Raw genomic sequence first — 24,419 nt, 5'->3', positions numbered from 1 at the left:
TGCTCCAGCCCGTACTATGGGAGGTTGTTCTCCAGGAAGGAGAGTGCTGGTGAAGAAACATTGTCTAACAATTAGAGCCTTGCAGTCCGGAGGGCTTGATTGGGTTCCTGGATCTGCCAGCGAACCGCTGTGTTCTTGGACCAGCCAGGCTGTCAGTACCCGGAGTTTCCAGCTCTATAATAGGAAGAATAGTTTTCTAACTCAGAGCGGAGTTGGGAGGCTCAGCGGACGCGTGCAGGCGTGGTGCTCGAAGATCGTGAATGGAAAGTGGGACAGAAATGTGGAGTGTGAGCCCTACACATGTGAGTGTCTGCTGGGTAGAAAGTATTGGCTGCAAGTGTCTGCAGAGCAGCTGTGGATGTTGGACTGTAGATAAGCAGCGGAGCGAGGATTTTGTTTTCCAAATCCTGCACGGTGCCGGGAGCCCTGCTCCGATGTTTGGGTGTGCCCTGTGAGTGCAGCAGCAGGATCCGACTTCCCCTTGCAGAGAGGAGCTGCACGCACACTGCCTGACCCTTGATCGCTCAGTCCCTCGAACACTGGAAACAAAGCGATGGGACTTTACTGCGGGGTGAGGAGATCTCTCCAGAGAGCTGGGAAAGGCAGGAAGGAGGAGGGCAGCAGCAGCAGTGCTGGGTTTCGGCGTTTGGCTCTGGGCTGGCTGCTTGGGGCGCCACTGGCACTTCCATCTGTGCCACGAGTGGTGTGGAACTGGGGAAAAGGCGGCAGGTCCTAAGACAGGCACTTCTAATGGATTGCATTCTGTTTTCTAATGAAAGTTTCATTTGAAGTTTGTTTACAGGAAAGAAGAAATTAGCAGAGAGAATTCTCCTGAGAACCCAGAGAGGAAAAAGAATGAGCTGCCTGACTTGCAAGCCAAAAGAGGGTGGAAGGGTAGATTAGATTTACCGTATTGCTCCGAGTCGTGGCTGTTGCTGCTGTTGAGAAGCGGTTCCTTGTTTGGCTGGGTGAGGCTCAGCCTTCAGCCAGATTACTGACATCCAGGGAGATTCAGAGCTCCCACTCAGCCAGAAATTTTGATCCTGATGGATTTGAGGCTGGATGTGTGCTGCGCTGTGCTGTGTTGTGCTGCTGTCCCCCCTTTCCAGCCCACTGACACAGGGCTGCTCCTGGGCTGTGGCTGGGCAGCCAGTGCTCTGGGTGCTGCTGCCAGGGCCTCCCTCCCTGGGATTGTCCCTGGTATGTGAGGAGGCAGTGCCAGCAGTTGGCAGGCAGCACTAGGAGGTCACAATGCTCAGCCTTTGGTCTCTGAGGGGTGTCCCAAAGAGGGAGCTTGCTGGTGGCCTCTGGTGTTCCAACAAGCAGCGAGGGATGCAGCAGAGGGGCAGTGGGGGATGCCAGAGCTGGGGTGACAGGGGAGGACACAGCCACGCTCAAGGTCAAGGCCTTTCTCTTTCTCAAGGAGGAGGCACAAAGGTGTGAGCAGCTCCTGGGGTGGTGTGGGCAGAGCAGGGGGTCTGCTCCAAGCCAGCAGGCAGTGGACGTTCTCTCGGCAGTTCCCACTGCTGGCTTTGGTCATTTCCTGCTGCCGTGAAGGGTTCACCTGCTACCACCTGCACCATTGACTTTGCATTCCCTTGGGATGGGCTGTGTTGTGAGAGCTGTGTGATGCTGGGAAGTTTGTGCTGTTGGCGTTTTGGCCAAGGGTGTTAGTGCTGGAAAGCAGAAAGCTCTGGTGGAAAGCAGAGGGTGACTTTCTGTTGGTGTCTGGATCCTGGACTGGTGTGACAGCCTTGTTTAACTTGAGTCATTTGTAGCTTATCAGTTTCTGGTTTGATAGCCGGAGTATTTCTAATAATAGGCGAATGTTATTGAGCCTTGAGAGAATTGTACACATTTATAAAGCACTTTGCATTACATGTGCATGCGAGGCATCCTTCGTGTCGCTGCTTTTCCCCCGTGTGTGAGTGCACAGAGAGTCTGATGCTTCCCGGGCTGTGGTTTGGGTGCTGTGGCTGGGTGTCCTCTGCAGCTGAGCCTGAACCACCCGAAAACATCTCAGGTCACTCCCAGGGCTCCTCCTCCTCACCGGACAGGTGAGAGACTGTGGGCAGCAAGGACCTTGGCATTTGCATTTGTCTCTTAAGCCTGACAGTAATCTTGAGTAAGCCTTGTGAAGAAGGCCAGATATTAGGGTGGCTGCCTCCCTGCAAATGCTTACAATAAAGAGACTATTTATAGTTTGCAACAGGGAGACCTTTCCAGTTCTGTTCCTGTACGTACAAGATGGAGTTTCTGGAGAGGTGGGATTGCTTTGTGGCTGGTGTGGCAGTGGAGCTGTGCTGAGCCAGGGACACCATACCCGTCCCAGCCTCCTGCCCTCCTGCTCGGCTTCACCTGGGCACAGGGGGCTGCACGGGGGCACTGGCAGGTCTGGGGTCAGAGTGTCCCCACGGCAGGCATGCTTGGGGCTGCTGAGCTCTGTCCATCCGTCCCTCGGTCCCCCGTCCCTTGGTGCGTGCAGGGTTTCACAAGCCGTAAATTCCAGGAAACTCCCCGGGAGGCACATGGAGGGAGCGGGCTGGGGGCGGCGCGAGCCCTGAGCCAGCAGATGTGTCTGCAGGGACAAGGAGCTGGGAGGAAAAGCGCAAACCTGTCTCTAAAGACATTTGTTTGTTCACAATAAAAACTATCAGCCAGCGGCGGCCAGACAGGGCTGTTTTTATGAGGCACAGGCGTAGGTTGGAGGGGTGCTGCCAATTGCTGCTTACACGGAAAGGGAGCGGGGATTGTATTTTATCTCAGGACCAAGGGGGAGGGAAAAAAAAAATAAGAGCAGAGAGTTTACAAGCCTTTGAAATGTTTCAATCAAAGGAAAGCGGAGTTGAAAGCGGTGCTGGAAACATTTTCGGTGTTCCCCTGCGCCCCAGGGCTCTGGATGTGGGCTGTGCCCCTGGCTTTGGGAGGGGAGCAGGGAGAGGAAGGCAGATAAAGGGATCACCAGCAGGACCATGTCCATACGGGAAAACGTATCTGCTTCCTCCCAAGCTGCGTGTTGGGAGAGTTCAGCCCGGGGAGGTCCCGCAGCCCCTCCTCTCATTCAGGATCTCAGTGCTGCCTTTATGATGATGGTTTTGAAATCCTGTGGCTGACCTTTCCGGTGCTGGAAGCGATCCAAGGGCTGTGTCTTGAAGTACTGTAAAGGTTAGTGAGAAGGGAGAGAGGGAGAGAGAAAATGTCCTTTCAGCTGCAGGAGTGGGAGAGAGGAATGTCGTCTATGCCCTCGCTGGGGGGCAGGCAGCTGGCTGGGGTCCCCTGGCCTGAGCTGGAGTGTTCCTTGCCTCAGGGGAGACTTCACTCCCCCAGCCCCTTCCCAAGGTGTGTGCTGTCGTTTTTGGTCAGGCTACAGAGGCAGTACCCTTCCAGAGAAGGCTGGAGGAGCAGCCCCTTGGGACTGGGCTCCAGGAACCTCCTCCGCATCATCAGGCAGTGCAGGTCTATGGGGATCCTTACCTGTGTCCAGGACTGCCACAGCAACCACTCCTGCTGCTGCCTGTCCCCCAGTGATTCCTCTTTTCAGCAGATTATTTGATCTCAAAAAAGTATGAGGTGTTTTATGGAGCCGTTTCTCGCCCGTCCTCAGCTCCTCCGCGCCACTGCCTCACCAGGAGCACGCTGGGGTGGATGGAGATTAAAGGGTAAACTCCAGGGCTCAGCCATCCGCTCCTACAGGATGTGAGCTCTTTCTAATTGTCCTCAATTAGAGACAGTGCCATTGCTCAGGCAAGTCTTCAGGCAGGAAGCAGAGCCCTGGTCCCTGCTGGGGCAGCCACCTCGCCCTGCGCAGGGAAGGGCAGCTCAGGGAAGGGCCGCTCGCCGTGGCCTTGGGGCCAGCAAGCCTTCTCAGGGGACAGGAGCTGCCCAAGGAATTGTTTTTAGGAAGGAGTGTGCTGAGGAGATTTTATAAAGCCAGAGAAAGGAGGAAAGGAAATAGCTCAATGAGTTAACCCTTTCCTGCTTGTCTCCAGGATGAGACGTCGGTGAGCAGCGAGGACTTTGATATGAACGACTCCACATGGATCTCAGCTGACCAGCACCTGAACTCCAGCCTGAGCCCCAGCCAGGACGAGAGCATGCGCAGCCCGCAGAACCTGCACGGCCACGAGGACGGTGAGTGCCCCGGTGGGCGGGAAGCGCTCCGCGCCTCTGCCACAGGATGTTTTTGTGACTTATTAAACATTAACCAGTCCTTTCTGATCAAGTGTCCCACCTGTGGGATGGATTTCATATCAGCTCAGGCTTTGAAGCAGCTCCCAGTCCTTCCCATTTAGCCTCTGGGTTCCTGCTCAGCCAGGGCTCTGTCCGGCTCAGAACTGATGGTCCTTGTGCCCAGACCTGTCTCCCAGCTCCTCCAGAAAGAGATCACCAAACCCCCTCCTAAGGCACTGGGTTTTAGCTCTCCAAGTCCTCTCACCAGGTGATGAGGAGAACCCTTTCAGTTCTGAATGCACAGAGGATGCCAAGGCTTCGCAGCACAGGTCACAGCTTTCTGTGCTTGAAAAGCTGCATCTTCAACAGGTCTTGGATCCCCCAGGCAAGAAATTGTGAATAATCTGCAACACCTGACAGTAGTGGTGCAAGGGGCGATTGTGGGTGTCTCCTCTGGTTGGAAGGGCTGAAGGCAGCACACGTGGGCTGGGTGGGAGGAAGAGTTTGGTGAAGAGAGGTGGTGTGTTGCGTCTGTGAAACGTGCAAGTTGAAAATAAAAGAGCAAGTAAATAAGTGGTAGAAGTACAAGTTGGGGTCAGAGTTCATCTCTGTGATGCTTGGGAGGATTCGGTGGTTGGACTGTTATGGCTTTTGCTCAGGAGGTTGAATCCCTCATTGTCCCCAGCCTGGCTGCTGCTGGGAGAGCAGGAAGGGAGCAGAGGGACCGAGGGACAGCCCAGGCTGGGTCAGTGCTGCTTTAAGAAAGGGGGACTGGAAACCCACCCCAGAGGAAAGAAAGGGCTTTTGTGCTGGCAGGTCTCCATGGGGTGGCTCTTAGCTGGTTGTGTGGCCAGTGGCAGGGACAGCAGGGACGCTGCTCTCTTCAGTGCATTGTGGCACTTCAGTTTCCACTGTAAATCTGCAGTTTTGGGAAACTGCTGGTTTTCTCCAAGCAGCCCCAGCGCTGGGGGCAGCCTTGGTGAGGATGTGAAACCTGCCTGCGCGGCACCGCGTCCCCGCAGTGGGATGGGCAGGGGCACTTCTGCTTGCCCAGGGCCCCCAGTGGGGCTGTGCCACAGCAGGAGGAAGGGCATTTTGGCGGTGACACAGCTGCTCCCATCAACAGCTTTTGACTCTTCAGGGCCAGGCTGCAGCCTCTGCCCCAGAGACCACGGCCTCTCATCCCCACGGCCTGGCTGGGTGTCTCGGTACCCCCTGAACTTTGCCTTTCTCCCACTGGGACACCTTGGTCTTGTGACTTACCACTGAATTCCCAAGTCTCATTTACAATCTGGAATGACACAGTTTTGATCCCTTTGCTGAACACTGTAATTCAGCAGGGCAGTAATTTAATAAGGGACTCACGTATTTAGGCAAATCAAGATGTTCCAGCTAAAGCTAAATCCTTCCTCTCTCTCTGCCCTCTGAGGAATTGCTTCCAATTTTTCATGCCCTGTGGTTTTCCTTCAGAAGCAGGTGTCCTCTTTGGGGCTTTTCTTGGCTCCTTTAATTTCTTTTGTAAGGTTCAGTGATGAGCAATAAAGCACAAATAGTCCCTTTCTGTGAGGAATGCAAGTGTCCCAGGTGCTGGCAGAGGCTGAACCACGTAGACCTTGGTGGATCAGAAGTGATGGAATTGAAAAGTAAGCAAGCCAAGCCCAGGGTTATGAACAAAACCCATTCAGTAAAAGCTAGAGATTTGGATTTTCATCAGGCTGCCATACTTTAGGGGCATTTTATGGACTGAAAGGTGGTTTTTGTACCTGTGGTGAATGTCCATGGTCTGTGTCCGAACTCTAAACACAGACTAATGCCATCTCGTTTCAGTCCCTCTTCCAAATCAATGCTCCCACTCAGGACTGAAGCATGCGTGAGACTGGGAAGGGGAGGGACAGTGGAGCTGGAACAACCCTGGAAGGCAGTGGGTAGTTAGAGGAGAGGAGCACGGAGCAGAGAAGGAGTATGGAGCAGAGGAGCATGTCCTGAGAGGAAAAGCAAATTGCTGGTGTGGGGAAGGGAATGTGCGTGAATCAAAGTGTCGACCGCTCTTCAGTTTCGTCTTCTCTTGACCTATGAAAACTCTTTTTATTTTGGAAGCTAATGTGTTTTCTGGGTTCACACAAGCTTAGTAAGGCTGTGCAAAAAATGTGAGTAACCAGCCCACGTGGGCTTGCACGCTCCTTGGAGCCCAGGTGGCCAAGGTGCCTGTGCAGGGTGCTCACACTGGGGCAGCACAAGTACTCCCAAGCTGGAAGTTTGTCCACATCTCCTGCGCTCAGCTGTCCACTGTGCTTTGCAGCAGCCCTGCAGAGCTCCAGCTGGTGCCACAGTGAGCCCCACACCAGACTGGGCTCAGCTCCAGGTGTCCTGGCGCTGCAGAGGGGTCTGGTTGCGCACCGTGTCCTTCAGTTGGAAGCTTGTTCAGAATTGGGTACTCTCCTCCTTCAGGAAAACCCTCTGAGTTACTAAATTGCTCCTGCCTGCTGCCGTCTGATGGGTGGGATGCTTGGAGTGTGTCTTCTGTGAAAGGCTTCCTAAAGTATAAAGTTTTAATGAGGAGTTGCCTGGTAGGAGAGCAGTATCGTCTGACACGCTCGTGAAAAAACTCTTTTTTAAAGGACCTAAACACAAGCTCCAGGTCCTTCTGAGGCCTGGGAGTAGCAAGTGCTCTCCTATGGCGTAGAGCAGAGTGGTATGAAATCCGGAGAGGTGGGAGAGCAGGGAATTGTCATCCCATGCTTTGACACTCAGGTAGCTGCTAAATCTTCAGAGACCTAAAAAAGAGCTGGGGCAAAAGCCGGCACCTTCTTTACTCTCAGTGCCCAGAAGCCTCGGCCCGTGCTGCAACCAGTGTCAGCCCCGGAACTGCAGGGAGAGCAGATTACACCTGAAGACTCTGGGGGGTCGGGGGCAGAGCAGGCACTGTCAGGAGAGCTTTGGCAGCAGAGCCGGGGTTGCCGCTGGGCCGGTGGGACGTAGGACACACCGGCCGGCTCTGAGCAGCACACACTCGCTCCTTCCATTTTCCTTTGTTACTCATCCTGCGGGCCCCAGCACGGAAAACGTGAAGCTCCCAGCAACATCCCTTCCCAGTCGGATGTTGCTCACAGCGTACGTGCCCACAGGAAGCCGGCGGCTGCCCAAAGCGACAGCGAGATCAACATGAGCTCCGCTGCTGCGGCGGAGCTATTGTGCCGGACATCCTGGAGGGACACATCTGGGGAAGCCAGCACACACACTGGGAGCAAAGGGACCCTGAATGCTGCGCCGTCCCACTGTCGGTGCCTGTCACCATCCCCACTCCCTGTGCTCGGCCCTGTCTGGGTGCAGCGGTTTGAGCTGAACTGTGTCCGTCTCCAAAGGCTGCTTCCACAACCTCCCAGTTTGGCCTGGTGTGTGGGCTCAGTGGGGTATCCCACCACAGAGGTGCTGGGGTATCCTGCTGCTGTGACTTGCTGGCAAGTGCAGTGCCCTGGAAAGTAAAGCAGGTGACAGACCCTAAATCCCGGTGTGTGACATGGCAAAGCGCTTGGACTCATGGAGAAGATCCTCTGTCTTGCCCTCTAATAGGATGCATCTTGCCTTGTTCCTGGCCCTACATTCCTGCTCCATTGCCAGGTGCAGTGCTCAGCCCACAGACAGGGCTTGCTGCTCCCCAGCCCGTCCTGCCCCATGCTTCTGAAGAGCAGGGAAAGCTCCTGGGTGTAAGATGTTCTTTCCCTGTATGGGGGACATGAGATTGGTTACTGGCACCATGATGGACAGATTCCCTTTGGCTGAGATCCCGAAGTGCAGTCCTCACTTGACTGGCAGCGTCCCCGCTGAGCCCGTTCTGCCCGGAGCAGCAGTGGCTAATCCAGACCTTGGAGAAAGGACTTTCTTAACCTACTTAACTGTGAAGGCACACGCTTCTCAGGGGCATCCCTTGAGGCAGCTGGTTGGGAAGGCTTCTGGGTGTTGGGGGCATCCCTCAGCAGTGCTCCAAGGAGGGACCTCAAGGACATGCAGGCAAGCATTATTTCAGGACACTGTCCCAGGGACAGGTAGGGCCTGTCACTCCTCTGGACACCCTGCCCTAGGATGGCAGGGACAGCACTGAGCCATCCCCAGCACTGCAGTCTCTCTCCTGGTATGGCACATGTCCTGCAGCTCTGGGTCACACCCATGTTATTTGATGAGATACCCGCGATGTGCTGCACATCACCAGCTTCCCTGAGCTGCTGGCCTGGCAGAGCGCTTTCCAAGGAGGACCAGCCTCTTGCCAAGTGCTGACCAAAAGCCAGGCTCTGTCCCCAGGGCAGCCATGATGTCCTGCCCCACAGCTGCACCTCTGACAGCTGTCACCCGACCGTGGGGCGATGACTGTGCCCTAACAGAGTCACTCACCACAGCGGCGTTGGGTGTCGCGCAGCTCCCGGTTCCCCTCTGCTGCTGGGGCTTTCCTCAGCCAGCCCATCCCTGCTCCAGGTGAACACAAACACCCTTTGTCAGCCCCAGGGGAAGCCCAGCAGACCACAGGCAGCCATCTGATGGCTGGCCAGTGCAGGAGCTGGCCTGCAAGCCCTGAAATACTTGTTTAGCCCAGACTGCAAAATCCTCGCTGTTTTCCAGATTTCTTGCACCACTGTTGGGTTTCATCCACCCGAAGCCCAAGCTCAGAGCCTAAAATAAGACTAGGACCAGCAACCAGGTTTTACTACAGCTAGATCTTATTTTCCTTAGGGATATATTTCCTCTTCCCCAAGATGTCCCCATGCCATGCTGTCCCTGCAGCAGGAGTCAGCAAGCATGTCCCTGCCTCGCCTCAGTGGTTTGGACTGGTGACTCTGTTCCCGTCACATCTTCCAGGGGCGCATCTGCTCCTCCCAAGCAAAGGCCCTGGCCCATGATAAACACCCTCCTTTCGGTGTCCTTTGAAGGCTGTCCTTCCCTGCTGCCAGGCTGGGCAGTGCAGCAAGGACACTGCGAGGCCGTGGTGGCTTTGCCAGCCTGGCGCACTGAGCTCGGCTTGGGGCTCCCTCACGGCTGGTGCAGGCGCTGCTGAGCCTGTTGGTTCATTCTGTTGGTGCTTGGAGCAGAGTTAGGGGGGTCTCTTCCCTGGAGCAGAGAGGGTCACTGGGCTGTGTGTGAGCAGCCAGCACTGCCTGTGCCCCCAGTTCTTCCCAAACCGAGTACCCTCAACTGAAGGGGGGAGCAGGGATGGCAGGGTGAGCTCCACAGCTTGGGGACAGTCCCCAAAGGTCTCTCTGGTGGCAGGTCTGTGCTGGAGGCTCCAGCTCAGTGCGAATCCGGCCAAAGCCACCAAACCCGTTTGTTTGGCATGGGGAGAGGCAGTGCCCGGGCAGCACAGGGCTGTGGCATGTCCCCTCCCTGCACTGGGATCCGGGTGGCTGCCAGCGGCAGTGGCACAAGGAGAGTCTTGGTCTGTGCCACCTCCTTCCTCACTGCAGACAAGGGCCAGCTCCTGGCTCAAGCACTCCTCTAGCAGTGCGGTGGGAGGGACAGGGCTTGGGAGGAGAAGGGAAAACAGAGGGACAGAGCGTGTTTGTGACAAGGCTGCTCTGTGCAGTGGGAGCTGACGAGCTTTGGGGCGTGGGAGAGTGTCCAGCACAGGGCCGGCGCGGTGAGGTCCCAGTGCCGGAGGGAGCTGCTCCCTCGGGCTGGGCAGTGGAGCCGGGGGGAGACGGCACCGGGGGGCACCTTTCATGGCAAGGGACGGGGAGGCGGCCGCACAGCGCTGCCTTGTCCGGCCAGGCTTGCCTGCAGACGCGCATTGTGTCCGGCCGTGCCAGATGTCTGGCTTGCCGAGGGCTCTGGTCGAGGCAGGGACCCAGGGAGGGAGCGTGGAGGGTGGACACTTTGTCTGGGACATAACGAGGTTTGCGTTAGCGGAGGAAGACAGGAAATAGAGCGTCTTAGCTGGACCCTTGCCAGCCCCAGCGCACCACGGCCCTCAGCCACGTTGCTTTTTTTTCTTCCTTATGCATCTTGGAGGCAAATGCTGGGCAGGACCTGGAGTAAATGGGCTCTGTGCTCTGGCCAAGTGAATGGTGTGTGCCCAGGGCCTCTCCTGCTGCTCACCTCCCACTCGTGGTGGGCCTTGCTTGCCCCTAATTGAGTGTGGCGCTAACGCCTGGCCATTGCCCCCCCCCCCCCCCCCCCCCCCCCCCCCCCCCCCCCCCCCCCCCCCCCCCCCCCCCCCCCGCCAGGGCCCCGTTCCCACTGGGTCTCTCTAATTTGTATTAAGTATCCCTTCCTCGCAGGCTTTCCTCCTCCCCTTCTTCCCCCTTCTCGTCTCTTTTGTGAGTGAATAATTTATGGCACTTTTCATCTTCCTGGCTGTTGTTCCAGGCGGGCGGCAGTGGGATGCTCTGTGCCCTCCTGACGGCCGCTCCCAGGCTGGGTGGACGGCACCATCCCGTGCCGGTGCCACAGTGGGCTGGAAATGGGACAGACCCTCCCAGGAGCCACGGGGGGACTCACGTGGGAGCAGAACCCCTGCCATCACCCCTGGAGGCAGAACAGGCAAGGGCTGTGGCTGGCAGATCCATGGGAGTCCTTGGGGACCGGGGGTCACTGGTGGGATGGGGAATGGCCACAGTGCCCACGGCTGTGCAGGCAGGTGGGCAGCAGTGAGGGAGGGCCACCCCTGGGCCAACTGGGGGTCCCACAGCAGTGGGGTGTGGGCAGGGCTGGGCAGCCCCTGTCCCACCGCGTGGTGCGGGGCTGTGGCGAGGTTTCCGTGGGCTGCTGGCTCTTACATAAGCTCATTGTTTCCTGAGTCAAAAGAGGTTTTGTCTCCGCTCTGGAGATGTGACAGGAGGAGGAACAATTTGCCCCATTCATCTTTAGCTCTGCTCTGGAGAGCGGTGTGGTGGCCTGCGCCGGCAGAGACGTTAAACCCAACCACTTCCCCGCCGTAAAAATCTCCCGGGGAGCAGGTGTTGGAAATCGCCCCTTCCCCTCCTGATCTCCTCAAATCCAGCGCCACAGAAATCAAGGATAATCCAGCAGCCTCTTCAAAATGAAAACGCTGAGCCCTGATTAATTCATTTAATAAGTGACTGATCTCCTCCTCCCCCAGCACCGCGGCCCAAGAAGCCATTTTGCTTCTTGTTCTCTTGGGCTGATGCCAGGGAGGTGCTGGGGCTGCAGCAGAGGCACGAGGTTGGTACCCCCTGGCCTCCTTACCAGACTGGCTGTGTGCCTTGTCATGGCCTGGCCTCTGCATCGGGGCTGGGAAGGGCAGTGCTCTGTGGGCTGTGGGGCCAGTGGCCTCCATTGGGCTCTCCAGGCTCACTGGCCTCACCCACGCAGTGCCAGGGTCTGCTCCACCTCCCATCCAGCCCACGGAGCCCTGGCTCGAGGGGATTAAACAGGAGAACGAAATACTCCGTTTTCCAACCGAAAGATCAAACCAGTTAGAAGTGACATTGTTTTTGCAGTTCCATCTGCTTCAATTAGGGCACGGGGGTGGAGCAGGGGGGCTCCCAATTATCCTCATTAGAGGGGCTCCTCGTGCAGCCAAGCTCCAGCCGTGAGCAGGGAGCTCACCAGGCTCGTGCTGGTTGATAATGAATATATTCATGGCTGCACAGCCTGGCCTTGCTCGCCTGCTGCTGCCGGAGCCCTGCTCCTGACATGTGCTCTGGGCACTGCTGGGAGATGCAGAAAACCTCTCCAAGCTCAGGAGCTTGGCGGGTTTTACTGAAAGAGAGCGTGGCCAACATGGCCCCATCGCTGCTCAGCACCCTGCCATAGCAGTCACAGGAGCCTAAACCTGGTTCTTGCGCTCCAGGTGGGAGCACTCCTGCTCCCTCTCCCCCAGGTCCTGCTTTCTTGGGAGGTGTCCCAGCTCCTCTCAGGGCTGGCTGTGGGCTGGAGATACCCAGCAAAGCTGCCCAGGGAGCAGCACTGTCCCTGTCCCTGTCCCATCTGCTCCAACCAGGAGAATGCAGCTCCCTCCCAAGCTCATCTGTTTTCAAGCTGGCTGAAGCCATTCCCGCTCAGACCCAAGCGCTCACTAGTCTGAATTTGTGGCTGTTTCTCTGCTCACAACACTGAGATTAACCCCCCACTTTGTGTGCAGAGCTTCTGGGAGAGCATAAAGCGTAAAAATGTGGAAATAAGAAAATATCTGTAGCCCACGGGTTTACAAACCTCATTATTTACGTACGTCCATCCTTGGTATAAACTAAATTGTTCTTTTAGTAGGTGCTGGTCACTGATATTAAATTCCCATTTCATTCTCTTATCCCACCTGGCAGGTTCCTAGAGACACCTTCCTCTTTGTTTGCAATATTTTTTGCCTGTAGCAAACCCAGGGTTCATAAATGCAGCAGCGTTGGGCGGAAACCTGACGTGCAGCTGCTGTGTGTGCTCTGTGCAATACAAAAGAAAACCTGAGACACGGAGAAATTGGGGCGGTCCAGACGTCACCCCCAGGATCCCGCCTGATGTCAGCAACCGGGGATGGGGCGGCAGAGCTGGGGGCTGTGGGGAGGCTGGGTGTGGGCGGGCAAGGGCAGAGCAGGATGCCCAAGGAGGAGTGGGGGTGCTTAAGGCATAGTAAGGATGCCCAGGGCAGGTTGGGGTTGTTCAAGGCAGGTTGGGGATGTCCAGGATAGACTGGGGATAATCAGGGCAGGTTGAGGATGCTCTCGTCCCTGCAGGGCTGCCCGGAGAAGGTTGGGGATGCCCCGGATGCCGAGGTTTGGGGATGTGCAGGGCAGGTTTGGCGATGCCCAGGGCACCTGCTTATCCTTCTCCCAGGTGATGTCTCTCCAGGTGCCCTTGCCTGGCAGGGGTTTTGTCACATGGCAGGCCCCTGGCCCCACTGGTGCAGGCAGCCTAGGGGGGTTGCTGAGGAGCTGTGGGAGGTTCCTGCCCTCGGCCTGGTCGCTGTGCCGATTGGCCCTGCGGTGCAACGCTGTTGCTGTGGCTGTGCCCGGGCTGATGGCGGGGCCTGGCCTGCAGCTCGTGCCTCCGCGCAAGGGAATAATTCTCCTTAATCCTTCCGAGAGGCATCGCTGGATGAGACTGGAGCCTCCCTCTGGGAGCCCCATCTCCCCTGGCGCAGAGAACAGAGCTGGGGGAGGGACAACCACCATCCTGGGCAGGGAGGCCTCTGTGCCCCCGGCCACCTGCCCTCTGCTGCTGGGGCCGCAGCCAAGCCAGCAATGCTCCTGCACCCGTTCCGAGGGACAGCAAAACCCGGGGGAGCTCAGAGCACCAGACCAGTGCCCTGGGACAGGAGGGTGCGGGGGCAGGAGTTGGCACTGCCCCCAACATCCTGCCCCTCCAGATAACAGCACAGCCAGCAGCAGAAGCACATGGGGCCGTGGTCTGGGACTCAGCCACCCACTGCAGCCTCACTGCCGCAGCACGGGGAGAGGAGACCAGAGCTCCTCTTGGAGGGGTTGGCTTGGAGGATGCCCCTGGACAGGGCTGACTGCTGAGCCCCTCCAGAGCCCCACACTCGCTGGCATGCAGCGTCCCGGCCCAGAGCAAGGACTTCTGCCAGGAGCCAGCCCTGTGATGGGGAGGGTGACGCCTGCTGCCAGCCCAGAGCACCCGGCACATAAACACCACCCCGGGGATTAGGTCAGCTCTGGTCATCGCTCAGACGAATAAGTGGATCAGTGCAAGGGAAAGGAGGGGGAGGGAGCTCTGCTGAGCGGGGAGCTCCAGTGGGGACCTTCTAATTTAGGGGCTCGTGGGGCCAGGAGCCGCCTTGGTGCAGGCACGAGGCTGGGCAGCGAGCGCTGACGCCCGTGGCGGGGCGGCTGGGGACACGCGACGGCAACCCCGGCCGGCCCCACGGTCGGCTCGGATGCCCCAGTGTCCTCAAGTCTGTTTATTTTAAGGGATACAAAGTCCTGGGCTGCCGCAGGGTCACCGCAGCACTCGCCCAACCTCGCAGTAAAGTTTTCTGCAGGTGCTGGCAGGGGGAGGAGGAAGAGGAGGAGGGTGGGTGGCAGCAGCCGGGCACCGTCCCGCCGCCCTGCGCCCGCACACCTTTGGACCTGGCGGCCCATGCGCCAGGAGCCGTCAGCGCAGTGCCACGGCCACCCCACAGCCCCGGGCCATTGTCCCGCAGCGCCCGGGCCGGGTGTGGGGACGGCCATCTGCTCGTCGCTGCTGCCGACAGCTTCTTTGTTCACCGCCCGGCGCACGCTGGCGCAGGAAGCGGCTCCCACGTGCTTCGCCCTTTCCCTCTCGCGGAGGCACCTAATGAAATAAAGGATTTACTGCGGAGAGGGGGAGGGAGGGGAATGGGCTGAGCAATTTGAAATGCTCTGCTTGGCCCCCAGGGCTGGGCCCTCTGGCAGGGTGCAGGCAAGGTGGGTGCAGGCAGTGCCAGGCTCTCTGCCGTTTCTAGGCTGTCTTTCAGGAACCACCACGGTGGGAGTGGGCACAGAAAGGGGGATGGTGCCAGGGGCTGTGTTGTGAGTAGAACTGAATCTGAGCAGAGCCAGGCTGTGCACTGGATGTGCGTGGCACCACCATTACCGAGCCCCTGACCTGCCTGGGTGGTGGGGGAAGGCCATGCAGTTGCCATGGGGATGGCTCTGGGGCACTTGGAAACAGGGAACAGGAGTGTCCATGTAGGGTGTAGGTCACTTGGGCTTTGAGTGGGACAGGAAGGACATGGTGCAGCCCTGTCCCCTCCCTGCAGCAGTGTGCTGAGGAGGAGCCTTGTTGGGTCGTGTGCCTGCTGTGAGCAGAGCTCCTAATGCTACTTCTAGGCATCGTGAATTCGGCATTTTCCCACTCATGAGCTTGTCCTTGTGTGTATCCTTATGCCCCAGACCTCTGTTCAGCAGCACATCCCTGAGCCACCAGTGCTGGAACTCGTCACCTCTCACTGCACCCAACCCCAAACTGGGCCAGGAGGACGGTGAGGGACCTGGCGGGGAGAGGCAGTGCCCCTTTCTCCTCCCTGCAATGCAAACAGAAACCTAAAAGGACCAAATTCCAAAGTTCTTATTCAAGCCCAGGCACCGTGGCCGAGGGCGGAGGCGCGGGGACTGTCACCTGCGGAGGGATGGGTGGCTCGGGCACGGGGCACGGCAGCGTCCGGTGTGCTTGGAGGGACGAGGGAGTGAATCCATGTGACAGTGTCCCTGCAGCTGTGGGTGCCAGCATCTGTACTTCCAGCTGCTGTGTCCCAGGGCCCAAAGCACAGCAGTGCCAGCCTGGCTTCCAGTGGCACATGTGGTAGCTCAGCCACCAAGTGAGCCCAGAGCAGCCCCAGGAGAGCGGTCACAGGGTGCCGCGGGGGTGACCGCACGTCCTTCCTTGCAGATGACTCCTCGTCAGAGAGCTGCAGCGGGAATGGCTCCTCCACCCTGAACCCCTCCACTTCCAGCAGCACGCAAGGCGACAGCGCCTTCCCCGAAATGAACGGCAATGGCACCGTGGCCCCCATGGACTTCACCGCCTCCGCTGACGACCAGCCCATCAACCTCTGCGATAAGCTCACACCTGCCCACGTCACCCCTTCCTACCAGTCCGACAGCTGCAGTGCCGACGGGCTGCGCAGCAGGGTCAAGTACGCGGTGAAGACCACGGCAGAGGTACGGCCTAGGGTGGTTCGGGAGAGCCACGGACATCCCCCACACCCCACCTGCCCCAGAGCTGGGCACTGCACTGGGCTCACCTCACCCTCACCTTATGGCCACCACGTGAGGAGGAGCCCGTTCCTGCTGGGTCCAACAGTGTTTCCCATAGGACGAGGCAGAGCCACGGTCCCACCAGCCAGAGCAGCCACTGGGCCATCAGGCCTTCACAGGCTCCCTTGCCCCAGGCAGGCAGGAGGTGACGCTCAGGGGAGCTTGGCCATGGGTTCATCTCCCCGAGTCGCAGGGGGCCATCAGGAGAAAGGGCAGGTGCATCAGGTGAGGGCCCCTGGTGGTAACCACTGTCTCCTTTCAGTCCCCGCCGTACAGCTCGGGCAGCTACGACTCCATCAAGACAGAGGTGAGCGGCTGCCCCGAGGACCTGACCGTCGGCAGGGCCCCCACGGCTGACGAAGATGACGATGACCACGATGACCATGAAGACAACGATAAAATCAACGACTCGGAGGGGATGGACCCGGAGAGGCTAAAGGCCTTCAACGTAAGGAGGGCTCCGCGGGGAGGATGAGCCTGCCTGCCTCCCATCTCGAGGTTCCCACCGCCTGTCTTCTCCTTTGCAGATGTTCGTGCGCCTTTTTGTGGACGAGAACCTGGACAGGATGGTTCCCATCTCCAAGCAGCCCAAGGAGAAGATCCAGGCCATCATCGAGTCCTGCAGCCGGCAGTTCCCCGAGTTCCAGGAGCGGGCGCGGAAGCGCATCCGCACCTACCTCAAGTCCTGCCGCCGCATGAAGAAGAACGGGATGGAGATGGTGAGTGGCCGCCCCAGTGCCCTCCTGCTCACCCCCACTGCGGGGGCAGCAGGTCCCTGAGCTCCCTCTCTGCTTGTGTCCTGCAGACCAGGCCCACGCCGCCTCACCTGACCTCGGCCATGGCAGAGAACATCCTGGCCGCCGCCTGTGAGAGCGAAACGCGGAAAGCAGCCAAGAGGATGCGACTGGAGATCTACCAGACCTCCCAGGTACGGTGCTGGCAGCTGGAGGTGGGCAAGAGGCTGTGTCCTGTGGTGGGATGAGGGAGAGACATTTGTGTGCAGTTTAGAAAAGAGTTTTTAAAAGTCTTATTTCTAAAAGTCAGCGAGGCTGCAGAACAGAGCCCCGTGGTCTGTCCTGAGACTCAGGCCAACGGGGATGGGGATGCTGGTTTGGACTGGCCATGCTGCAGTCACAGGAGAGCAGGCATCCCTCTGCTGTCCCTCCCGCTGGCCACAGGCTCCTCTCTGGAGTAAGTCTGTGTTTCTCCTGCGCAGGACGAACCGATCGCTCTAGACAAGCAGCACTCCAGAGACTCCACAGCCATCACCCACTCCTCCTACTCACTGCCAGCTTCATCTTACTCCCAAGACCCGGTCTACATCAATGGAAGCCTGAACTACAGCTACCGTGGCTACGGGTCCCTGGGGGGCAGCCTGCAGCCCCCCGCCTCCCTCCAGACAGGCAACCACAGTAATGGTAAGTGGCCACGCTGGGGCCTGCGGGGGCACGGGGAGCCCACCCAGCCGCTGCTCTGCCCCATGCCCAGGCAGTGTGCAACAGGCTCCTGGCAGCCCACAACTGTGGGGCTGAGCTGGCTGCTGGAGGGGAGGAAGAGCTGCTCCAAAAATCCCCTCTTGTCCTGCAGCTGGCAGAGGTCTCAGCTCACCTCGTCAGCAGACGGTTAATTGTTGAACTGCACTTGGAAGGACGGTCTGGGTGGCACTGGTGGAGGCAAGGAGTGTCACTTAAAAAAAAAGAGAATCTGTACCAGCTATTAATCATTAACAGGAGCGGGCGCCTATCGCTGCCCTGATCTCCTGCTGGTACGAGCCGTTCCGCTCTCGGGGACGGATGGGGCTGGGGGCACAACCACAGCTCAGGAGGGCTCTGAGGGGCTGGGCATTGCCTGGGAACAACAGCTGGGAAAACAGAACTGATGCTGCAGGACAGGAAGGCAGAAGGAAATCACAGGCAGGGCTTAAGGTTTGGAGCAAGTGAATATCCTGGGCCTCAGCAGGGCACACAGGAAGGCTCCCGTGTGCCTGATGACTCCCTTGCACCTGGAGAGACAGGTATGGGGTGAGGCCAAATGTTCCCTCTGATTCTGCCCTGCAGTGCTGGTGGCAGGAGGGGCTAGAGTCCTTGCCAGTCCTTATCCCGTCCTTCAGCAATCTCCAGGCTGCCATCGCCTGTCCTGGTGCGCTCTGGGCTCCTGCCCTGCCCCTGCCCGCCCCGACGGGAGCCAGGATTTGGAAGGATGTGATTTCCGGAGGCCTGAGAGATGCCTGTCTGGGATTAACTCTTATCATCCCTTCCTAATGCTTCTTAACCCTGAATAAAGATCCCGTCCCGGCCTCCAGCTGCTGAGACCTAATCCTCGCAGCAATGGTTCCTCCCCAGAGGAGCACAGGCACCCCGACCTCCCGCTGCTGAGCACCCTCCTCTGGCCTGGCCAAGCCACAGGCTCTGGCTCCTCCATGTGAGACAGCAGATGTGCAGGAAGGTCGCTGAGCAGCCTCCAGGAGGAGCAGACGGGCCCTGGGTGCAGCACCCAGCGGCAGCACCCAGCAGCACCTCACCTCCTCCTTTGGAGTGGATTTCCAAAGCTCTGCTTTGTAAATCTTTTTTCCCCAAGCTCTTGCCCAGCCCTTCAGAGGGAAGAGTGCGCTGCAAGGAGCTGTGCCTTCTCCTCCCCTTGAGCAGAGGCCTGCAGGGGTTTGCTGCCCAGGAGTGTCTTCTCCCTCCATCCCCCACCTCAGGCAATGCTTGCTCAAGCCCACATCCCTGCTCCCAGCTCCTTCCCCCCTTGGTGAGCTGGGAAACAGGCTCCGTTTACTGCTGCCTTCTCTGTCCAGTGAAATTGCTTTCGCATGAGAGCCTCCTCCTTCTTCTCCTCCTCCGCCTTCTCCTCCTCCTCCCCCACTTCAAAGCACTGGTTCTCCTGGCATGGAACACTTCTGCTGGTGCTGCTATTCCCGCAGCGTTTGCTGCTCCAGCATTGCTTTCCTTGGATGGTTTCCATCCCGCCCGGGGTGATGTGCTCCCCTCCCTGCCACCATCACCAGTGGCACCCCCCTGGGCTCGGGGTTGGGGGGTCACTGAACTCTCCCATTCTGGTTTGCACATGGCCACAGTGCCCAGTCCTTGCCTGGTGTCCCCCGTGTCCCACGGCTGTGTTGGGCCACCCAGCAGGAGCTCAGCTTCCCTCTCGCTTCTCCTTGGCAGGTCCAACCGATCTCAGCATGAAAGGTGGGGCCTCCAGCACGGCCCCCTCCAACAGCACCAGCCGGGGCATGCAGGCGGCCCAGCTCAGCCCCACGGAGATCAGCGCCGTGCGGCAGCTCATCGCCGGGTACCGGGAGTCGGCGGCGTTCCTGCTCCGCTCTGCAGACGAACTGGAAAACCTCATTTTACAGCAGAACTGACTCCCCGTGTCTGCGTCGCTCCTCGGTCGAGAAGACAATTTATACCTGCTAGAAAGAGGCTCCCGGCGATGCCCTGCTCAGCACCACCATCGTCCTCCCGCCACGCCGCGGGTACATGTAGTTTTTAGAAGGTGGAATTCAAAAGACCTGTTTTCTTTTACACTCCAAGCACCTGGGACTTCAGGCACAAGGACACGTTTTGGAACCGTACCGACACACCCGTGCGTCTGGCCGACCAGAAGCCAGCCCTGCAGCTTGGAAGGATGTGGGACTCTGAAGGGCAGAAGGGAGCCTGGGGAGGTTTGGGGCTGCAGATGTATTTAGAATAACCTTTGTGGACCCAAATGTTAGATTCCCATCCCCAGATAATTTCCAAGTCTTAGGTGAGCTGAATCACATATTTATTGAGAAATGGACCCTCCTCTCCCCTTAGTAATTTATTTTTCTGAAAATGGATTCTTTTGAGTTTGTACAGATTGCCAGTTTTTTGTCTGTCTGATCAGAAGGAATTTATTCCTGTGAAATAACACATTCCATATCACTACACTACTAATTTCCAGGCAGCTCTGCCTGTTTCTCTGGTGAACCCTTGTCCCACAGGGAGCAAGTTTGCCATCCAGCCTTTGATATCAAGGCTGCTCAGCCTCCAGTGAGCGTAGGTGGGAGCTGAACAGCAGCACAAGCTTAGGCCTTCGTTCTAAAGGGTTCCATAGCACCAGTGGGGTCTGAACCTCCCGCAGAGACCTCCGGCTGGAAGGACATCTCGCACTCATTTTAAGTCATTGCAGATAAGAGAAGGAAGGAAGGAAGGAGATACCTGAGAAACACTGTCTTGCGGTCACCATCCGTACTCTACCTCACACTCCATTGTGGGCTTCTTCCAGGACTGGCCGTGCTGGTCCTGGGGGACGGTGAGTGTCGCAGACATGGGGATCGTGCCGAGGAGGCTGGAACCTCCGGCTGGGGTCCTGCTGTGCCTGGCCATCCGCTCCGCTCCGTCCCAAACCAGCCCCGGGGCAGCACCGGGAGATGAAGCGCTCGGGGCCCACGGGGTGTGAGGCAGGGCAGCGCCGGGGCTCACCCAGAAGGGGAGTTGGTGCCGTGACCACTCGCTCCTGCGGGAGAGACGGGCAGCATTGAGCAGCAGAACTGACAGAAGTCCTCTCTGGGGCCCAGGATCTTTCCCGCTCCCTGCTCACAGTCCTGGAACAAGCCCACAGTTCCCGAAGTGTGGAAGAACCATAGTCCGATGACCATTCTGCCCCGTTTCCGCCCCTCTCCCCCACGATGCACTTCGTTTTGCTCAGTGCAATACCTACTGCCAGTGCTGCTAACCCAGGGACCTCACCCCTGCCCGGGGTGCCCAGCCCAGCCCAGCAATGCCCCGAGCTCTGGAGCTGCGCAGAGACCGGCGGGGGTCCCGCTGCTCCCCGACCCCCGCGGCCCCCCCAGCCCGGCTGGAGTCCACACCGTGAGATAGCAATTCGATAAGTGTGAAGCTGTTTTGTAGGTAGAAACTTTCTCTCTTTGGAACCAGCTTTTAGCTTATTTTTTTGGCCGCTTGGAGCTGGCGGATGGGGGCTGCTGCTCCCGAGGGCCAGCGCCACTGACAGGGGCTTGAGCAGCGGCTGGGCTGGCCAGGAGTGGGCCCGGGCAGTTCCCCTGTACCCTCTGTACCCCGTGATGCTCCACACACTGGAAGAGAAGCAAAACTTTACCTTGCTCTTAGTCTCAGAACAGAAAAGGTTCTGTCTCCTGAGGCCAGCTGTGCCTGGCCCGGCAGCAGAAGGGATCAACCATCGCATTGACTGTTTTTCCCCAAACCTTAAACTTTCCGTAGCATTTGGAGAAAAGGGACCCAGCCCCTGGCCACGGGGTGCAGAGATGAGGTTGGTGGCTCATTAGACCCGAGCCGGTGCTGGAACCGGGAGCATCGTGGCCACACCCATCCCCTCCTGCCTGCGGGGCGGGGGCCCTGGGGATGCCGACCCCCAGCCAGGGCTCATGCTTTCCCCAGCACTTCACAAGCCTGCTTGGTTTGTCCACTGCATCCTCCCATACTCGGAATTTATGTAAATATTTATTTTTGTGTGAATACCATGAAGTAACAAACCTTTGACAAAACCTGTAACCGCAGCCATTCGTGAAAGTCTTACCGTTCAGGCAGGAGAGGCAGAGACAATCGCTGTCCCGGGATTCTCCCTCTCCGCAGTCTCCCACCCGTGCCGGTGCCTCCCTCCCCGGCAGAGGCAGTGGAATTGTTAGCCATAAGTTTGCCATCAGTGTATACTGAAACAGAGGTAACCCGGGAGCTCATGGACAGACCACCAACAGCCACAGTGGGGTTAAGTTTTATTTATCCGAGGTTTAGCTGTCGTTCCCGGTCACCTCTGAACCTGTCTCGGCGCGTGTGGAAGTTCAGGAGCTCTTGCAGGTGGTCAAACTGCTGTGGAGGACACCGAGGCTGCGTGGGTGTAGGAGGGTGCCCAACACCGCCCTGTCCCAGCACCTGATGTTCATGACCTGCAGCTGAATGGTACAGACTCAGATTCCCCCAGCCCTGGTGACAGCCACATCTGGGACAAGTTATGAATGAAACAGACGGGATTGACTCCGAATTTTCTGTCAGGGATCTTTTTCTTTTTTTCCTTTCTTTTTTTTTTGGTGAGCCGCGGCGTTAACGGTTCCTTCGGCATGAGCTCCACAGACATCTCCGCGCTCTGCAGCTGCTCCGTGCTCCGCCACGGCTCCCCTGTGCTCCAGGACTGTTCACAGCCACATTCCTGCGCTCTCACTGGGCAGGACGGGGTCAGGAATTGCTAGTCCGGGTTCTCAACGAGAAGGAACGAGCAGGAGCAGAATACACCGGCTTTCCAGATATCTGAGAGGTGGAAGGAGAATGCTGGGTTAGCAAATGGTCTGGATGGTCTTGGGTTCGGTTAAGAAAAGCTGATCACTGGTCAAGAAAATAGATTTACTATTATTATTTTTTTTTTTAATTTTATTTTATTTTAACACACCCACCCTGTCCTGGATGTGCGGTTCCCATGACTCTGTTTCTCCATGGGAGAGCGTTCCCGGGGTTGCGAGCAGACATAACTTGTACCTCCCTGATCCCAAGGGCCGCTTCCCTCCCGGAGCGGCCGTCGGATTTAGTACCAGTTCATGGAAAAAAAAAAAAAAAATGCTGCTTTGAACTCAGAGGGTTAATATACTTTTGATTTGTAATTTTTTGTAAAACTTTTTACAAGGTAGCATAGTATTTCACCAGACACCAACTACAATCCGTCCATGGTCTGATTTTTATATAATTTAGTGGTGCTTTAGAAACTTTTGTTCGGTTGTTTCGGAGCTGCACAGCTCAGTTCTTCGCCTGTATCTACCTAAGACCAATGTGAACCTTTGTATTTTTGCTCCTAATTTTGGACTCAGTGAAAGTGTACTGTTTACATGTACAGAACTCCCGGCCCCCGTGTGTTCTGCCAGACCTGCTGTTGAAGAGGAAGCTGCCCCTCACCCCAGTTCGTCTGTTTAACCCAGCCACAGCCTCACCCACCCACTGACACGCGCCCGCCCCGAGGGACACCCCACCAAACCCAGACACCCTTTAAGCAATTTTGGGTTTTTGCACAAGCTGTTGTTTTTGTTTTGTTTTTGTTTTTTAAATTTCCCAGTAGTAGCATGGATTGGTCGTAATTCCAACCAGGAGCCGATCCGGAGCTCTGAAGCGCCAGATCCGGGCAGTGCTGCTGCCTCCCCATCCTCCTCCTCCTCCTCCTCCTCCTCCCGCCTGGACGCTGCCCAGCTCCTCGCAGGGTCCAGCTGGCGCAGGGGAACAGGGGGAAAACACTCCTCAGCAGAACTGGGAATACTTTAGGGAAGGGGTGAGCTTGCCCAAGCCTGGACACTGGTTTGGGCTGGAGGGTGGGAGCGCGGTCCCGCGGGAGGCGGGGGGCTCCCAACGAGGCAGAAGAGGCTCTTTGGGAAGCTGGTGCTTTCCCGAGGACTCAGAAAGCGTATGGCACTTAATCCAGCTTTTAAGGTGACACTTTATTGCTTAATCAATTGATTCCTTTGGAAATGATATTTTTGCAGATAGGCACCTATGCAACTTCATGTGGCTCTTAAGCAGATGAGCACTTCCTCCTCAACGAGCTTGATAAGAGTTATTTGTGTTATATACTGTGGATTTTTCCAGTAAATGTGGCTTAATATTTTAATTCTTAGAATGTGTGTCTATTATATATGTGATGCAACTTAATTCTGTTCTGTTTGTGGAATGATTAGCACAGGCCAACTCCCTGTCCCCTCACTTAACAAAGACCAATGAGCTGTTAATCGAGCTGTTATCTCCATGGTATTACTTGCTAAATGCACTGATTTCATAAGTATGTGGAATCCTCTTTTTTTTTTTTTTCTTTTGAATCTGTATATCATATATAAGACTGAATCTACTTAATAAACACTGTATAACAAAAAGGGCTTTCTCCTCCACTGTCGAGCCCCGCTGGGTGCTGCTGGCCCCAGCGCTGCCCCTCGCCCCAGCCCCTGTGCGAGGGAGGTCAGTGCCATCAGCCGCCTGGAGCGGGATCTAAATTCGGGTGTTAAAAGAGAAAAAAAAAACAAAATCAAAAAAAAACCAAACCCAACCCCATCTTTCAATCCTGTTGACATAAGCTGTGCTTTCCATTCCGTAACAGACAGCGCGGGTACCAGAGAGAGCAGCGGTAGCACTCACCATGGGGGGGGCAAGGCACCAGTTTTATGCTTAACTTATATTTTGACAAAATTAATTTTGTGAAGTGTCTGGTTTTTGTGAGAAAAAAAAAAAAAAAGAAAAAAAAAAAAAAGGAGTTTTCATTGAAGTTTGTGGAAAGTTCTCCCTCTCCCCTCATGGAAAATACTGATTTTTCGTTATCAGCTTTATTCACTAAGTATAATAAACCTTTGCATCCATAAACGTTCCTCTTCAAGCGCTGTGTAGATACGATCTCCTGGTTTGACTGTCAGGAGACCCAGAGAGGCAAAGTGGGGGGATTTGCATCTTCCTTGGAAGTGCAGCTGTCCACGGGTGTGGGGGTGCTGGCTGGCTGGGAGGGTGGGCAGCCCTTTCCCTGGATTTGCTGTGGCTGCAGCCGGGAACAAGGCCAGCAGGACCCACCTGAAGGTTTCTGCTTCTAAACCATCACCTGGGATGGTGGCAGCAC

General features: G+C 57.1%; 1 protein-coding gene across 7 annotated transcripts in view; it reads left to right on the top strand.

Moving 5' to 3' along the window:
• NOL4L (nucleolar protein 4 like) overlaps nt 1-24,172 on the top strand; it is a 62,439-nt gene extending 38,267 nt beyond the window's left edge. For 6 of the 7 annotated variants that reach the window (XM_027895021.1, XM_027895023.1, XM_027895022.1 and 3 more), the window contains 7 exons: nt 3,990-4,131; nt 15,478-15,749; nt 16,108-16,293; nt 16,373-16,564; nt 16,651-16,773; nt 17,062-17,263; nt 19,013-24,172. In XM_027895021.1, the coding sequence (XP_027750822.1) occupies nt 3,990-4,131; nt 15,478-15,749; nt 16,108-16,293; nt 16,373-16,564; nt 16,651-16,773; nt 17,062-17,263; nt 19,013-19,212 (1,317 nt within the window). In that variant the 3' untranslated portion in view covers nt 19,213-24,172. Of the gene's footprint in view, nt 1-2,811; nt 3,166-3,989; nt 4,132-15,477; nt 15,750-16,107; nt 16,294-16,372; nt 16,565-16,650; nt 16,774-17,061; nt 17,264-19,012 lie in introns of those variants that run through there. The other variant, XM_027895025.1, reaches the window with a different exon arrangement.
• Nucleotides 24,173-24,419: the final 247 nt, after the last annotated feature.

The sequence above is a fragment of the Empidonax traillii genome, unplaced genomic scaffold (assembly GCF_003031625.1).
Source record: "Empidonax traillii isolate 1590-97213 ecotype Southwest subspecies unplaced genomic scaffold, ASM303162v1 scaffold448:size1359114, whole genome shotgun sequence".
In the NCBI taxonomy this organism is placed as follows: Eukaryota; Metazoa; Chordata; class Aves; order Passeriformes; family Tyrannidae; genus Empidonax; species Empidonax traillii.
Note: the sequence above shows the minus strand (reverse complement) of the source record. Positions and strands in the feature narration are given on the sequence as shown.